The sequence below is a fragment of the Oryx dammah genome, unplaced genomic scaffold, assembly GCF_014754425.2.
Source record: "Oryx dammah isolate SB20612 unplaced genomic scaffold, SCBI_Odam_1.1 HiC_scaffold_25, whole genome shotgun sequence".
In the NCBI taxonomy this organism is placed as follows: domain Eukaryota; kingdom Metazoa; phylum Chordata; class Mammalia; order Artiodactyla; family Bovidae; genus Oryx; species Oryx dammah.
In genome coordinates, this window is record NW_024070209.1 from 85,369,434 (window position 1) to 85,387,981 (window position 18,548).

Genomic DNA, 18,548 nt, shown 5'->3' on the forward strand with positions numbered 1-18,548 from the left:
CCACAAGAAGATACCACACTGTGTGGCCCTGTGTCAGCTTTCAAAACGCCCATACAAGTAGACTGATACTATAAACTGGATGCCCGGAGGGCAAAATTGCATTTTAATTTTATAGGGCTGACCTCTTGCCCACCATGTGGACTGCAGAGCAGTCTCGGCCCAGAGTCGGGCCAACAGGCCCCTGGCTGGCCTGGAGGGGCCCCCTTCATACGGCCCACCCCACAGAGCTTGCTCACCTGAGCCTTTCCAGCAAATGAGAGGCCCTTTGGTCAGAGCCCCCTGGGCGTTGCGGACCAGGTAGTATTTCAGGTGCTTCTGCTTCTTGGGCTGCGTGGTCAGCTTCAGATTGATGTGATTGGAGAATTCCGTGAAGTAACAGAAACCCTTCTTGCCACAGCCGACACAATTCCCAGAGAAACCTGCGGGGGGAAGCAAACCAGGATCATCCCCACCTGACACCCAAGACCCCTCCCAGTGAACCATCGTTCATGAGGCACTCACGTCCTGAACCACCAGCCAGAGAAGTCCGAGGGGCAAAGGTCGCTGTCAGCCTCACGCTGGTCCAGGGGTCAAGATGACTTTGACACAAACAAAAAACCCTGACCAAAGAGACGCTGGGTCGTAGAGACGAGCCCAGGCAAGCATGGAAGACGGCATTGCTTAGGGGCATATTTAAAGCCTATGTACCCTATGGGACAGAACCATCCCATTCATCTGTCCACAACACTAACTGAGCACCTGCAATAATTTGGTTTGTCCGTATGGTCTCTGGGCTTCTCAGACGGTGCTTGTGGTAAAGAAACCGCCTGCCAATGCAAGAGACATGAGATGTAGGTTCGATCCCTGGGCCAGGAAGATCCCCTGGAGTGGGCCATGACAACCCACTCGAGTGTTCTTACCTGGAAAATCTCATGGACAGAGAAGCCTCATGGGCTATAGTCCATAGGGTCACAAAAGAGTCAGATACGACTCAGTGAATAAACAATAAATGTTTATACTTTAGTCTAATACATGAATTAAGGAATTATTTGATATTTGAGCATCACCAGCAGAAATAAAGTGACTATATACAAAGTATTTCTAGTTGGTGGGGATGGAGGTGGGGGGAAGACCTTTGTTTAAAGTATAAGTAAGTAAGTACAAGCCTTAAGTACTTTAAATTATGTTTCCCAGGTGGCTCAGGGGTAACGAACCCGCCTGCCAAGGCAGGAGACGCGGGTTCGACCCTTGGGTGGAGAAGATCTCCTAGAGAAGGAAATGGCAACCCATTCCATATTCTTGCCTGGAGAATCCCATGGATAGAGGAGCCTGGCAAGCTATAGCCCATAGCATCAGAGAGAGTCGGACAGGACTCAAGTGACTTAGCAGGAACACACTATGGTCTTCAGTGCCAGCCAATCATAGAATCTCAAAGCAATTAAACCACTGAGACCGGATACACTGAGAGCCCTCTTGAGAGTCCAAAATTCCCTCCAGGAATCAAAGAAGTAGACCCCACGAGTCGCAGAAATCAAGCACTTCATCACGTGTGGCCAGGATCGTGGCGAGTGAAATCTGGGCCCAGCAGCCATGGTGAAGCCTCTCAACTGGAAAGTGACTGCTTGTATCAATTCCTGCTGCCCAAGGCCAGGGGACAAGGGAGCCTTTCTGGGAGATGACAGAACTTAACTCTGAGGCTCGGCAGAGGCTGCCTTCCAGAGGTGATGACAAAACCACCTCTTCAGTTCAGTTCAGTTCAGTCGCTCAGTCGTGTCCGACTCCCTGCGACCCCATGGACTGCAGCATGCCAGGCCTTCCTGACCATCGCCAACTCCCAGAGTTCACTCAAACTCATGTCTATCAAGTCAGTGATGCCATCCAGTCATCTCATCCTCCGTCATCCCCTTCTCCTCCTGCCCTCAATCCTTCCCAGTATCAGGGTCTTTTCAAATGAGTCAGCTCTTCACATCAGGTGGCCAAAGCATTGAAGTTTCACCTCTTATGAACTATTAAAATCCAGAGAACATGCTTGAAAGACTTAAACAAACTGTGAAGTCCATTCAAACCAGAATCAATAGAACTGTTAGTTAATACAAGAAAAACGTGATGGTTTAGCTTTTGTACCTGGTAGACCATTCTGCTTTAAGCTCAGTGTCTCACAAAGGCCTTCCCTATGACTTTGCCTCACTCACTGGTATGTCTGGTTTCTATGTCACAAAGTCCTTTGGCAGGAGAGACCCGAAGCTGAGACTAATTTGTTTTATCTTATCCTCTGGCTGACAAGTTTACAAAGGGCATCTTGATATAGGCCAGGAGGGCCAAGGGGTTCTGTGTGTAAGCCCTGCTCTTAAAGGGGACAATCCTGAGGTCTCTGGCTACTACTGTCCAAAATAACATCAGTTCGTGAAGGTTCAAAACATTTCCCCATAGAGAAAGAAGATGCCTATATTACAGAAATATGACGGACTTTATTTTCTCTGGCTCCAAAATCACTGCAGACAGTGACTGCAGCCATGAAATTAAAAGACACTTGTTCCTGGAAGAAAAGCTATGACCAACCTAGACAGCATATTAAAAAGCAGAGACATCACTTTGCTGACAAAGGTCCCAATCGTCAAAGCTATGGTTTTTCCAGTAGTCATGTACAGATGTGAAAGTCAGACCACAAACAAGGTTGAGCACTGAAGAATTGGTGCTTTCACATTGTGGTATTGGAGGAGACTCTTGAGAGTTCCGTGGACTACAAGGAGATCAAACCAGTCAATGCTGAAGGAAATTATCCCTAAATATTGGTTAGAAGGACTGAGGCTGAAGCTGAAGCTCCAATCCTTTGGCCACCTGACTCACTGGAAAAGACCCTGGTGCTGGGAGAGACTGAAGATGGGAGGAGAAGGGGATGACAGAGCATGAGATGGTTAGATAGCATCACTGACTCAATAGACATGAATCTGAGCAAACTCTGGGAGATAGTGAAGGACAGGGGAACCTGGCATGCTGTAGTCCATAGGGTCACAAAGAGTCAGACATGACTTAGTGACCGAACAACAAATATTACAGAAACCTGGATTATCTGCTCTATTGCAAGCAAGTTTAACATTCCTTAAAAGGCATTAGAAATAAGGACAAATCTCTTGGTCTAAGAAGGCAGGCACAGGTTAGTTTTTCCTTCCAGACTCCTATCCCCTCTGTACTGAATAGATTAAGGTACCAAAAACTTGCCAACACTGTGCTCTATGTTTACTTGTTGTTAGAAGGACGTGAAGGAAACTGACATGCAGAGAAAACCAACGGTGTTCTTGCCATTCACTGTCGCCCAGACGAAGCACCCAGCTGAACTGATGCAACCACCAGTTGGTCAGGATAGCTAAACTTTCCTTGGGGAAACCTGAGAACCAGAGGGACCAAGTGGTTGTCCAGAGCAGATCCAAAGAGTGATCCACTCAATTCTAGCATGAGAACGGAGTGTGCATGCACAAGCATGCCCTCCAGGGCTGCCCCTAGTGCCTACCACCCCCATCTCTGCTTTATCTCCCATCCCTCCTACTGCTATGCCGGACTTTATATTGCTGACCGTCCTTATAACTTCTTCCTCAATGTTGCTGCTAAGCTGCTGAATCACTTCAGTCGTGTCTGACTCTGTGCGACCCCAAAGACTGCAGCCCACCAGGCTCCCTGGGATTCTCCAGGCAAGAACACTGGAGTGGGTTGCCATTTCCTTCTCCGATGCATGAAAGTAAAAAGTGAAAGTGAAGTCGCTCAGTCGTGTCTGACTCTTCGCGACCCCATGGACTGCAGCCTACCAGTCTCCTCCATCCATGGGATTTTCCAGGCAAGAGTACTAGAGTGGGGTGCCACACTGTTAGAGTTATTAAAATCTGTATTTTTCCCTATAACCATCCCTATCCTTCCACAGGACCGGGAGCATGTATGTCCACGAGGAGGTGTGGGTTGTGTCTGTGTGCATTAGTGTACATATACAAACTAGTGCTCAGCACAGGGGAGACAGTCAGCAAACATTGGGAGGGAAGGGGGAGAGAGGAGATAAAACAATTAGCAGAGCAAACACTTAGCCTCTCTGCACACGCTTTGATGTGCTTTTGTTTTCTAATGTTTTCATGTTTCTAATGCTTCCTAGTTTATAATCTAATGTTTTTATTTTTTCTTTTGTCTCCAACCTGGGAACCTTGAGCAGCTCAACTGCCATCCAAGAATAAGGCCCTGAGAAACCTTCCAAGCTCCGTGGAAGGGATTCTGACTCTGAGGTCAAACAAAAGAATGATGAGTAAGAAACAGAACTGCAAATCCAAGGATGCTCCGAGCACCTCGCCAAGGACAGCACTGCCATCCTTTCCCAGAAATGGCTAAACAGGTTACAGGCCTTTGTCCGACGACAAATGTGGGCTGTGGGACCACGGCTCCATTCCAGAGGCAGGGAGGGAGGGCCACAAACCAGAAGGGGCTCCTCCGTGTGGTCAGAAATCAAAGTGGAAACGCTGGCCCTCCCAGGGCAGTAGGGACAGGCACACCTCATTCTACTGCGCATGCCTCTGTTTCTTCATATCTCAGTGCTAGGTAGGAACACACCCACCTCACTCACTCACTCACTCCATTTTAACTCCAACAGTCATTAGCACATGAGAAGTAAAGTGGCTGCTCTTTAGGTTCATTTGCTGCTGCTGTCTTTCTCCAATTGGTAATCCACCCATTTTTCAGGACCCAAGTGCGTCGCCGGTGACACCCTCTGAGACACTCTCATCCCAGAAGTCAATGCATCCTTGGGGATCCCACAGCATCTTAATCCCTTGGCGGGAGCCTGTTGCCCAGAGATTTCCCAGAATTTTTACTTCTGTGGCTTTGCATGTGGACCTGTAAGGGAAGTCTTGGTTGGCCTGTGTCCTCCCACAGCCCTGAGCTTCCAGGAAGGACCAAGGACCACTTGGCTTTGGGGCCCCAGGCTGAACTTAAAGTCCACCTTCAGTTATTTATTACTATGAATAATAATAAACGCATAATTATTTGCCTGCTAGATGAACAAATGGCTCATTTACTCTCATCTCAGAAATGAACATTCCAGCTGTAATAGATGGAAGCTTCCCAGGTGGTACTAGTGGAAAAGAACCCGCCAGCCAATGCAGGGGACGTAAGAGACGCAGGTTCGATCCCTGGGTCAGGAAGATTCCCCTGGAGAAGGGCACGGCAACCCACTCCTGTATTCTTGCCGGGAGAATCCCATGAACAGAGGAGCTTGGTAGGCTGCGGTGCATGGGGTCGCAAAGAGTTGGACACAACTAAAGCGACTTAGTGAGCACATGCACAGCTGTAAAAGATGGTTTCTTCTCCTTTGTCTTAGCCATCAGCTGGTTTCGATGAATTACTATCAAACAACTGGAACACACATCTACATTTTAGTCTTTTTGCTTTCACAGACCAGAAATCTCTCAGTTGATTCAAAGTCACTAAAACCAGCACTACTTTCTCTATAAATTACTTGGGGGGGGGGGGGCGGGTTTAAAGCTGTTACTTTCTCCTAAGATACTCCAGAGCCTCCCCTTTATAGGTCACTAAAAAGTGCTGATCCCGGCCCCAGAGGGGTGCTGGGCCACCGTGCCCTGTGCAGCCATCAGGGTTAATTGCAGGAAACCTAAACAGTGCTAAGTGTGCAAGCTGAGAGTATAAAGTTATTTTAAAAGAAGAAAGCATGGGTTATTACCAGCCGGCCCTTGTTACCCACCTCCGAGGGCTTTTTGGCAAGCAATTAACAAAGACCCCACTTCCTCTACGCTCCCCGCCCGAGAGGCTGAAGCTGCTCCCAGGCTGGTGGTGAACGAACTGAAAGATTCTTGCCTCTGCGTTTCGAGACGTAGAGCCTCCTGGATTTACTGCCCTCGAAATTCCTTTACAGTCACAAAGGGGAGGAATTTAGGCCAGATCAAACGCTAACTAAGTCACCAGTCTGTCTTCCCCACTCATTCTGTCCTGAGCAGCCTTGAGAAGCAAATTCACTCTGAGATGCAATGACTCAGAAGCAATGAGCTTCCTTGGTGGAGTAAATTTCCTGGATTATTCTTGCTTTCAAAACTGGGTAAAATAAACCCATAGACCCGCCTTAAGAAAGAACTGGCCAAAACCTTTTCTCCCGCTGGTTGTTGCCTCAGACTCGTGTCTGTCCCTCCACTGAGCAGTCATCTGCCAGGTTTCAGAGTGTACACACTGTCGTGTTTGTTCCCTGGCCCTCGTGGCAGGAACCATTTCTTTTTCTTCTCTGGGTCAAGCCTTGCTGTCCCACCTCCATCCTTCAGTCCTTTGCACAGAGACTCAGACATAAAATGTTCTCAATCAATATCTACTAGAGGTCTTGATGAAAGTGAAAGAGGAGAGTGAAAAAGTTGGCTTAAAGCTCAACATTCAGAAAACGAAGATCATGGCATCTGGTCCCATCACTTCATGGGAAATAGATGGGGAAACAGTGGAAACAGTATCAGACTTTATTTTGGGGGGCTCCAAAATCACTGCAGATGGTGACTGCAGCCATGAAATTAAAAGACACTTACTGCTTGGAAGAAAAGTTATGATCAACCTAGATAGCATACTGAAAAGCAGAGACATTACTTTGCCAACAAAGGTCCGTCTAGTCAAGGTTCTGATTTTTCTAGTGGTCATGTATGGACGTGAGAGTTGGACTATGAAGAAGGCTGAGCACCGAAGAATTGATGCTTTTGAACTGTGGTGTTGGAGAAGACTCCTGAGAGTTCCTTGGACTGCAAGGAGATCCAACCAGTCCATTCTGAAGGAGATCAGTCCTGGGTGTTCTTTGGAAGGAATGATGCTAAAGCTGAAACTCCAGTACTTTGGCCACCTCATGCGAAGAGTTGACTCATTGGAAAAGACTCTGATGCTGGGAGGGATTGGGGGCAGGAGGAAAAGGGGACGACAGAGGATGAGATGGCTGGATGGCATCACTGACTCGATGGACGTGAGTCTGAGTAAACTCCAGGAGTTGGTGATGGACAGGGAGGCCTGGCGTGCTGTGATGCATGGGGTCGCAAAGAGTCAGATACAACTAAGCGACTGAACTGAACTGAACTGAACTGAGAGTATGTAGGAGATCCAACCAGTCCATCCTAAAGGAAATCAGTCCTGAATATTCACTGGAAGGACACGCTGAAGCTGAAACTCCAATACTTGGGCCACCTGATGCAAAGAACTGACTCATTGGAAAAGACCCTGACGCTGGGAAAGATTGAAGACAGGAGGAGAAGGGGATGACAGAGGATGAGATGGTTGGATGGCATCACTGACTCAATGGGCATGAGTTTGAGTAAACTCCGGGAGTTGGTGATGGACAGGGAGGCCTGGCGTGCTGCAGTCCATGGCGTTGCAAAGAGTCGGACACAACTGAGCAAGTGAACTGAACTGAAAGTGTTTTTACCTACCCAGATTTGGGAGCATATCAAGTGTAAAACTGAGGTTTAAATGTTTGTCCATGGGGAAAGCACAGAAGGAATTGGGGCTAGCAGGAGAAGTTTAACCTAGAAGTTTTTCCAATAAACCCTCACGATCAAACTTGCTTCTTCCATGAAGATTATTTCTGAGGCTACATCTCAGCTAGACCCTCCTGTCTGCCCAGCTCTCCTGCCAAGGAGATGCCAGGCCAGGTGAGGGGCCATGTGGAAAGCACTTGCCCACTCTCTAGACGAGGACACGGAGGCCCAGGGTCACACAGCAGCCTGTGGTCAGACATGGGGCTGGAGCCAGCTCACTGAGCTCTCCGTCCAAACCTCATGTCTCCCCCGATTTTGCTTCACTTATGGGGGAGAGTGCTGAGCACAAGGTCAGGCATTCAGAAAGAACTCAATAAATGTTTGAACCAATAGGAGACAGGCTTGGTACGGCTTGGCCTCGACTCTGCACTGACATCGGGGATCCCGTGGGCCAGAGGTGGTTCCAAAGGTCAAAACCACAGCTTCCCTAGGCTGACCCTGACCCACTGAGTGACTGTGGGATGCAGTAGTTAAAGGTACCATACAGAACCAGTAAGACCTGAGTCTGAATCCTGACCACATTCTTTTACTCACGCACCCTCAGGCAAGTTCACTAACAGGTCCAAGGCGAACTTGACTGGTGAGAGGCAAAAGGTAAAGCAAAGAAGAGAACAGTAGAGGGTGCCGGGCAGTCACTTGGAACAGGACTGTCCTGGTCAGGGGGACACACACTCAGCCTTATTCTCCTCCTGCCACACGTCTGCTGGCCTCCGAGAGCATCTCGGATGGGGTCTGGATTACATTCCCAACACAGGTGGACACTTAGGAAAGTTCTGATGAACACATTTACCAAAAAAAAGTAGTACTAACTGATAGGCTTTCTATAGGAAAGTTGTCACATTTTATTTTTACACTATTCATTTATTTTTTGGCCATGCTACACAGTATCATGTAGTTCCCCAACCAGGGATCAAACTCACGTCCCCTGCACTGGAGGTACAAACTGTTAATCCCTGGACTACCAGGGAAAGCTCCAAGTAGTCATATTTTAAAACAAATCTCATTTACAGTCTATTCCACAAAGAAATAGGCCACAGAATGAGGAATGAATGGGGCTGTGGGACGTGCTGATGAAGAGGCCGAAAGGTGGCCTGTCTTCCAAGGGGACCAGTGGCCCTCCTTGTCCCCACCCATCATGCAACCTGAGCTGCAGAGCAGAGCCCAGGAGGAACTCACCAAGAAGGGCATTGTGCCCGTTATCATCCGGCAGGAACCTCTTATCCACAGCACATACCAGGAGATGGTCAGGCAGGCTGGGGGACTTGGCACCCACCAGGAGGAAGCCCGCAGGGATGTCGATGGGCTCACTGGAGATGGAGACCAGACGCAGGTCCTTCCCGGCCTGGCAGAACCCTAGGAGAGATGGATAGGCCTCACACACTGTCCAGCAAGCGCCCCCACACAACCAGGATCCACGCGGGCAAAGCAGGAAAATAGTCTGGATTTTGTCAGCAACCACCCTCACCCCTGGACCAGGATGACTCTAAAATTAATTCTGAGAACATTATTAAGTATGTTATCCTTACATGCGCTTCATTTGCCAGTTACCATGATTCACAACAATAAAGTGACTGGGCAGAATAAAAAAATAAAATGAATTAAAGTAATTCTGAGAGATCAAATTATAACCATCGTCATTCATGACACTTAACTACTTGCTATATTTATGACTACTGGTGTTACCATACAATACACATACATGAATGTACAAATGAAAGTAAACTGGAGAAATGGGTAGACAAGTGATGGTAAATTAAAATGTGGATGAAAAATCCATAAGGGACTGTAATTTGATGTTTTTTCCACCCTGCACTTAATGTGTATGAGGGCAGGAATTCAGGCTGACGACCTGGTAATGATGGTCTCAGAGAAGTCACTTCAGCAGAGGGGGACTCCACGCACTTGAACTTTTTGTATTTCAGAGCGTTTAAACACCTGTGCGCGTGCTAAGTTGCTTCAGTCAAGTCTGACTCTTTGCGACCCCATGGACTGTAGACCTCCAGGCTCCTCTGTCCATGGGATTCTCCAGGCAAGAATACTGGAGTGGGTTGCCATGCCCTCCTCCAGGGGACTTCCCAACCCAGGAATCAAACCCTCGTCTCTTTACAGATGCTTTACGACTAGTACTACTTGGGAAGCCCTTAAACATGCTTCTTATTTTAAAATTAAGTGTCCAAAATACTTAGGGAAAAAAGGAAGACGAGAGAAACAGCCGAGATTTATCTGGATGGACCTTTTCTGGGCCTCTCTCTCCTTGAAGGCACAAGTGGCCCCATGCCCTGTGTTTTTCCATCTTTAATGACCAACAGGGATGACGTGGGCTAATGTGAACTCTGAGACTCTGAGGCCTTCCCTGCAAACCTGTAAGATATTTATACCTTAGTAAGATTCTCCTCCAGGGACATCTATTTTACCATTTTCAAGGCACTGGCTCCTAGTTCTCCCGTCTGCTCCTGGGCAAAGCAGGAAGCAGGAAGTAGTGCCCACTGTGTGAGGCACTGAGTGGGAGAAGCCCTGGCATGCTTTCATTTGATCATCTTTGGGCAGGTGGTCCTGCCCCTAATTTGCAGACAGGGAAATCGAGGCTCAGAGAAGTTAAGTCATTGACTCAAAGCTTCTGAGGTTGGGGGTGCCAGGATGGAGCCAGGTCTGGCTCTCAAGTATGGGGTGGTTCCCTTTCATCCATCATCTTGGGGACATGGGCTCGGCTCACAGCTCGGGGACTCTCAGCGCACAGGCCAGCGGGCATCTCACCGTCCGTGGTGCAACATCCTTCGGGCGGGGGGTGCATCTGGTAGGGGTTTGGGGGACAGTTCTGTTCCAGCACCCCGTCCCCTTCCTCTTCCTCTTCTTCATTTTCCGCTCGGCTTCCACCTAGACGTGGAATAGCGGAGTGATGACCAAGGCAGGAGTAAGCACACAGTGAGCCCCAGTTACTTAGGAATTAACCAGTCCTCAGAGACACACTGTTTAAGCCGAGGACTATCGCCCTTCTTCACTAGGGGTGAGGGGCGAGGCTCACTCAGACCGGATGTCTTTCCCAAGGTCACAGACTCTGGCTCCAAGCCTGGCCTTGTGACTTCAAATACAGGTCCAAACCCTCTCCCAGCGCTCACAGCTGCACATATCTGCATGAGCAACAGGGCTCGGTATGTATACAGTTGCTGACGAGGACTGACTATGAAGTCTGCACACAGCAGGCACTCCAACAACAGCTGTGTGGGAGGAACCACAGTGTAACCCAGGGACCATTTTACAGGTAAGGAAACCGAGGTTCAGAGAGACCCAGTGATTCAACCACCTGCTGAGCAGCACCCCCAGCCTGTTCCCAGCTGTATCTGGTGCCCAAGCTGCTGTCCTTGTCGTAAGCTGCATCACTCGGTTTAGAACCTGAAATACAGTGTGAACGGCCTTTACGTTGAATAAGACAGGAGTCAAACTCTATGCTGTTATTTAGCCCCAGGGGAAAACTAGATGTATACATTATTAGAAATATAAACACAGCAGAAGTTGTCACACACACAAAACGAACCAACACAGGGGGGCCAGGCCCTCTCAGCGACTTTATGACTATAGGAAACTTTTCTTTTTAAGTGAAATAGTATTTTAGGACTAATGGCAAACGTGGAACGGGCCAGAAGAGCCAGCAATTGGCCAGGGAAACCCCCCTCTCCTCGTGAGTGCTCTCCATCTCCGCAGCAGAGGAGCTGGCCTTCCCCACATGGTCAGCTCCTAGGGGGCCGGGGTGCTGCTGTTATTCAGGAATCCAGGCCCCAAGCAGAGTGTCTCACACACACAGAGGCAGCACTCAGGAAACCAATGAATTAGCCAGAAAGTTTGTTCCTGGTTTTTTCCCTTATCATTGTAATTCCCAACAGTTCAGTGTATACACAGAGCACGCGCACGCGCGCGCGCACACACACACACACACACACCCCTTATTTAAACACACACACACACACACCCCTTATTTACCCAGCCTGCTAGAGAAAAAGGGTTTCACATCAGTGAGTTTTCAAACTTCTTTTAAGAGATGTTTTGGGTAAAAAGTCTTTCTCAAATTGCCTATTTTAAATGGCTTCCCTGGTGGCTCAGACAGTAAAGCGTCTGTCTACAATGCGGGAGACCCGGGTTCGAGCCCTAGGTCGGGAAGATCCCCTGGAGAAGGAAATGGCAACCCACTCCAGGACTATTGCCTGGAAAATCCCATGGACAGAGGAGCCTGATAGACTACAGTCCACGGGGTCACAAAGAGTCAGACACGACTGAATGACTTCACTACTTCACTAAATGTCATTTAATAAATAGCACCCAGATTTCTTCACACAACAGGGCTGCTACAAGCATCCTTAGATACCCGAGGCTGGGGACAGCTGCTTCTTTCTTTTCTGTGTCTCCTGTCTCTTCCCCCCATGCCAGCCCCTTTGCTGCCATTTCTTCTACTCTCACCTCCCTTGGCTCTCAACCCATCCATTCAGTGCGTGACGTGTTTGCCAGTTAATGATGAAATCACGTGCAACAGAAAAACGGACTAGGAATCTGGGAATTCCAGTTTAGTCCCTGGATCTGCCCTTGTCTGTGTGGCCCCAGGAAAGTTACTTAACCTCTCTGTGCATCAAATCCTGCCTCTTTAAGATAAGGTGGTTATAGAAGGTCACCTTGAGCTGTGGGGAAATACGGCCCTCAGCATTGCACAGAACATTCCAAGGGTGATTTAATCAGTACAGCATACTGGGAGCGTAACCTCAGGGTGGTCACCATTTTAAAGGTGTTAGTCGCACAGTCATGTCCGACTCATTGTGACCCCACGGACTGTAGCCCGCCAGGCTCCTCTGTCCATGGGATTCTCCAGACAAGAATACTGGAGTAGGTAGTCATTCCCTTCTCCAGGGGATCTTCCTGATCCAGGGATCAAACCTGGGTCTCCTGCATTCAGGCAGATTCTTTACCATCTGAGCCACCAGGGAAGCCCTATTTTAAAGGTGCTGGAAGGACAAGAGGCAGAAGAAACTGAACATTTCGGGCCAGCCCAGGCCCATGACCTTGGGAAGGTCACAGCAGGAAGTAAGCAAGAATTCCTGGTGTCTCCCTCCCTCTAGGACTGGAGGACACAGAGGTGGTGGGGAGACTGTAAAAAGATTACCCAGGAAGAACACAAAGGGAGTTGAAGGGATAAACACCAGAGCCTCTTTCAGACGCTTCCTTCCTGCCACTAAATGCAGGCGTGGTTGGTTTTAGCAGAAGGTATAGAGTCACGCCCAGACCCCAAGTGCCACCCATGCAGCACAGTCCCCACGGGGGCTCAAACCACCCTTTAGCTGCCTACGGAGTGAGTGGCTTGGAAGGCTCTGCAAAATCAAGATTAGTCTGTGAACCAGGGTCTCACCTCCAAGGGCTCAGCAGGGGGACAGCAAAGAGCCAACAATTAGAGTGAAAAGGGGAAAGAAAGCCAGGCTTTCGGAGCTCGGAGGGCATGCACAGGAATGTCTGCACGTTTATTCTGTTCAACCAAAAAGAGCAGGAATGCAGACTCTCTGAAAGAATGAAAGAGGAGGGTCTTAAGCCTCCGAAAGTCAAAGAAAGGGCTCAAAATCCAGTGGCTGCCAAGAATCCGCTTTCTGCTAAGAAAGCGGGATTAAAGTTCAAAGGTCTACATCAGACATTCCAGGGTCTTTGATGGAATCTGTCAGCCAGCAGCAAGCCTGAGGAGACTTCCTAACCAGGGCCAGACTAAACCAGACTGTTTACCAAAGTCTTCTGGCAGAATGAGGGCTTTAAAATGGCCTTAGATAAAACCAACTGTATTGGGAGCTTAGGATCTTAAAACTTAACCATGGGAATCTAGAGATGTCATGACGTCACTTCACCCCATGGTGTATGAAAGTATTGATGCTTTAGAATAAATTTTGTTTTCTTTACATAGAAGAAACTGTGTGACATTCTGAGTGGGTGGGATGACAGGAATTTACCTGTATCTTGTTTAATAAACACTTATCCCAAATTTGAAGGGTGTATTTGTTTGGTTTGCTTGGCCTTCCTTTAAAAAAAATAAAATAATACATAGAAAGGTTTCTCCCCTGTTAGGAAAGGTCATACCCCTAATTTGGAGAACAAAGTAACAGGGCTCCTCTGAACTGCCCTTGCAAATAGAGAAAATGTTAACAGATCTAGGGGTGTTTGGGATACCAGCGCCCTGGTCATAAAAGGCATCCTTAATGTTACTGTCTGAGGAAGGACAGCAATAAGATAAGAGATCCCGACAGAGAGACAGACAGACCAAAGAAACCCTCTGCACCACGTTCTATGATGCAGAAACCAGGGGCTCAAGCTGAGTGCTCGACTGATAGGGACATTTAGCAAATCGACCATCTCCTCCTTTTCGCCAACCCCCCTCCCCACTCCTCCCAGCGCTAGAGAAACAAAATCCGGGAGGGTCTCTCTACGCTGTTTGCCAGACAAACGGGAAAATGAAACGAGAAGGGCTGACCATGAGTACTTATCATGAGTACTACTGTTCATTTACCATTAGCAGCTAAGCCTTTCGATACTGTAAGAAGTTAACAATGATCATTTAACACATATTTCACAAGTCTTTCAGCTAGTCGAAAACACGGACTGTAAAAGACGCCCCAGTTATTCCTCAAATGCCTCCCGGTGACACAGTAAAACTTCCTGGGCCAGAAATCATTGGTACTTGGATGTGAATGCCAGAGAACCCTTGGGTTTCCTGACTCCTGCTTTTGACCACAATCTACCTTCTCTCAGACCCAGAGTCAGGTCCTTTAGGTCCTTAGCTGTTGCTATTTGCAAGATTAATTTTGTAAAAATGCTTTAAAGAGTGACACAGGAAAGCCTCCCTCCTAGAGAGGGACAATCAGATATCATGAGGACCTTTGTGCCTCATTTTCCCTTGGAAAATGCAACCATCCCCAGCCCACCTTCCCCATGCCCACCTTGCACACACAACCATACACACATAGGGACTTAGGCACACACCACGACCACCCTAAGACAGGACCTGGTACGTTGCAGGCTTCCTTAATTCAGTTCATTTTTATTGTAAACCACAGCCGTCTTTCACTTCAAAAGCTAAGCGAAGTCTGCAGGTAACTTCAAGTGGAAGACAAGTGACAAAAACAACTTCTTCAGCAATAAATAAGGGGGTGGGGCAACTTTGGACATGAAGATATGTGACTATAAAAAATACAAACTGAAGACTGAAAAATACAATCAGTTTATTCTCTGGATAATTAAGTAAACCCCAAACTTATCCCCATGCCCGAAGATAATTTATTGCTGGCACACATCAAACTCATAAGGGTTTATTCTTGGCTTTTAACAGTTTCTAGAGGGCTTTCATTACTGCTATCACATGGAAAAGTACTTACACTCCTTTGCAAAGATAGGGCCACAAATCACAGAGGAAAAAATATATATATAACTGAGGGTCAAAAATATGTTAAAATGTCTTACTTATCCAAGTCAGACCATCAAAACTTTTCATGAGTTTAAGTAACAACCAGTTGAGAACAAGTTAACACCGGCCTTTCTTTCTCCTACTAGTCCAATGAATCATCTCATTCCTTGCAACTTTATGGCTGAGACTTAAATTTGAGTTTTAGCCAAGTAAGGACGCACATGCAACTTTCTGTTTCCTAATAATTCCATTCTGCCAGACCCAATAGTTGCTATACCAAGTGGAAGAGGAAAGAGTTTCAAGTCCCATCTTGAACATTCCCACCCATGGTAGTGAAGGGCACAGAAACATCTCCTACCTTCTAGAGCGGAAAGCTGCTGCTCTGCTTCCAGGTATAATTGGGAGAAGATGGGCCTGGGTACCAGGCTGTTAGAGCGCAGGGAGGCCTCGATGGAGTTGTGCAGGACCTCCTCGAACCGCGTGGTCTTCAGCTGTCCAGCGTACGAGTTTCCCATCTTCAAAAGAGACAGAGGAGTCCTCTGTTTAAAATGGCATTTCAGCTGCAGTTAAAAAGCCTGACCCTCCAGCATGAAGCCCAAAGGTAGAAGAGATCCGGGCTGCCAGGAAGGGAGGGCCCGTATCCCCCGCTCAGCCAAGAGGAGGAGTGGGTGGCTTTCAGGGACTGCTCCTGCGGGGCAATTACAGGAAGTTATATAAGTAACAGCTTTCCCTAATTTAGCACTCAGCAGAGTCTGACACCGCTTAGGAGATTTTACTAGAAACTGGCTCTCAGTCGTCCACAGGTTTCACAGCAACGCCCACAGCTTCTCCCTGAGGGGTGATCCTACTTTTGAGAGACCCCAGACAAAAACAACGCTTTCTCCTCCTTGACTTGCAGAAGAATAGCCCTGTGCCACTTTCTGCGTGTGACGGCAGCCGACAACGCAGCAATCCATGACAACCAGTCCCCGATTTCAGGATTACTGGACCCAGCCTCCACTCACCTTCCCAGGAGGAAGGTTAGCAGATTGCCCATCACCACCTCCTCTGCTAAAAGGCCAATTAGGAACATTCTGCTTTACAGTGTTTATTACTTTATCGTAGTTTCCATTAGACTAGTAATACAGAATTACATCTGGAAATCTGGGAATTAGAGAAGAGGGTGGAAAACCAGGAGGAAAATCATTGCGTCCATGCCCCAAGATAATCAATGTGATTTTTTTTTTTTTGTAGCAGCTTAAGATCTAACTCACTTACCATCCCATTCACCTGCTACACATAGAACAGATAAACAATAAGGTCCTACCATAAAGCTCCTGCTGCTGCTAAGTCACTTCAGTCGTGTCCAACTCTGTGCACCCCCACAGACGGCAGCCCACCAGGCTCCCCCGTCCCTGGGATTCTCCAGGCAAGAACACTGGAGTGGGTTGCCATTTCCTTCTCCAATGCAGGAGTGAAAGTGAAGTCGCTCAGTCGTGTCCGACTCTTCCCGACCCTATGGACTGCAGCCTACCAGGCTCCTCCGTCCATGTGAGTTTCCAGACAAGAGTACTGGAGTGGGTTGCCATTGCCTTCTCCAATAAAGTTCCTACCAGGAACTATATATAACAATATCTTGTAATGAACTATAATGGAAAAGAATATGAAAAAGAACATATATATGCATAACTGAATCACTTTGCTATACACCGGAAACTAACACAACACTGTAAATAAATTATACTTCAATTTTTTAAGGGTGCAAATAAATGGTTTTTAGAATACTCACATGTGGTACAAGCATCACACAATTGATGTTAGAACACTGTCCTTACCCCCAAAAGAAACCTCATAGCCTTTAGCTGTCACCCCCAAGTCCCCGATCCTCCAGCCCTAGCCAGCCACCTAATGTCTGTAGACACAGGTTAATAGAATCATAGAGTATGTGGTCCTCCCTTCCATCAGACAATGTCTGCACCCTGCCTTTGCGCTGAGCACTTGTCCATACTCCATTCTCTCTGATACTCTGAGGTACTCCTTGCAGACTTAATTCCCTGGGAAACAGGAGGGACATGGAAAGCTGTATCCACATGGCTCTATCCCTCTATGATACACTTTTTGATTCTGCTCTTCTCATTTGACATAAACATTTCCCCCAATCCTCCTACAAAGGTTGTCAGAACCATTTTAATGGTTGCATCACATTCCCTTGAGGAGAGGTTCAGATACTCGCGCAGACATTTCTCTGGGATCAGACATGTGGTTAAATTTCTATATTTAGTCCTGGCCAAGAACTGGCATTTAAATGTATATTCCTTTCTAATGTGTTCTGTTTATTTTCTATTTCATTTAGTTTTTTGTTTAGATCGCCCTGTTTCTTTTTAGTTTAACGTGTGATGCTTTTTACCAAACTTCTTAAAATGACTACTTTATCCTCATGTTTATTTTCCATATGACTGCTTTGATAGTGAAGATATTTAAGGCTACACGTTTTCCCCTGAGTGCTTCTTATGCTGTGAGCCCTACGTTTAGTGTAAAGAGGTCCCCTTTCGTTTCTTTTTGGATAGTTTATGATCTCCCTTTTGATTCCCTTTTTGACCCAGTAGTTATCCAGAAATGTAGGTTTAATTTCTAAACAGTCAAAATTTGAGAGGAAGAAGGATTAGCCTTATATTATGTATTTCTAATTTTCATTGGATAATCACAACCGTGGCCTTTAAAAACTACTTTTGAAATTTGTTAAGGGTTTCTTTTAGACAGATGCTGGATGGATTTTTACAAATCTGCTATCATATAAGAAAAGATAAACTCTCTTAAAGGGATGAAAACAGATTATTCAACTTTTCTATGCTCTCATCTATTTCGTGTGTCCGTTGATTCTTAAAGTGATATTTGACTTTAAATAGCACAAGATGGGGAATTTTCTGGGAGTCCAACGATTAGGACTCTGTGCTGCCACAGCAGGGGACACGGGTTCGATCCCTGGTCAGGGAACTAAGATCCCGCAAGCTGCTTGGTGTGGCCGAAAAAATGGCAGAAGATGCCAGCCCCGACGTGACCTCAGGACAGTGTTTCCTGCTTCATTACAGTGACACACAGCCAGCCACACTAGTTGTGAGACTGGCTTCACATGCCAGACACCGCCTCACAGATCACGTTGACTTAAGATGTAGGGAGGAGATTCTGCGAGTCCTCGTGCTATAAGCGGCTGAGCAATTTCAAGACGGGACCACTGGTGCCCTAAGGAGCTCTGGTTCCCCTTGTGAGGGTAAAATCTGTCCTCAGGAGCAGAAATGGAAACAATTAAACACTTCCTGCTTACGGCAATAACTCCTGAGCACAGGTTCCCCGCCCCGCTGGCCACACCTCCTTGGTCAGCCCCAGCTTACAGCCTGGGGAAATGAGCTGGTGGGAGGGGTTGCTACAGGAATTAGCCCCAACAAAAAGAAAGTGCTCCTGAAAGACAGAGGGTAGCGGACGAGCCACCGGAACAGTCGGAAGAGGCTCCAGGGCTCTGTGTCTGCGTTTCCTCTCGACTGGCTGCATCCTTCAATCCAAGAAAGGATTCCTGGCCACATCCGGGGGCCCTTGCCTGCGTTTCCATTCGGGGTGGTCCATGGAAAGCTGCCGCC

General features: G+C 47.5%; 1 protein-coding gene across 3 annotated transcripts in view; it reads right to left on the minus strand.

Annotated features, from left to right (window-relative positions):
- Positions 1 to 16,278, minus strand: part of GREB1 (growth regulating estrogen receptor binding 1) — a 70,846-nt gene extending 54,568 nt beyond the window's left edge. For all 3 annotated transcript variants that reach the window (XM_040224782.1, XM_040224781.1, XM_040224783.1), the window contains exons 1-4: positions 15,296 to 16,278; positions 10,275 to 10,394; positions 8,697 to 8,873; positions 237 to 419 (exon numbers count right to left, since the gene is read on the minus strand). In XM_040224782.1, the coding sequence (XP_040080716.1) occupies positions 237 to 419; positions 8,697 to 8,873; positions 10,275 to 10,394; positions 15,296 to 15,452 (637 nt within the window). In that variant the 5' untranslated portion in view covers positions 15,453 to 16,278. The remainder of the gene's footprint in view (positions 1 to 236; positions 420 to 8,696; positions 8,874 to 10,274; positions 10,395 to 15,295) is intronic.
- Positions 16,279 to 18,548: the final 2,270 nt, after the last annotated feature.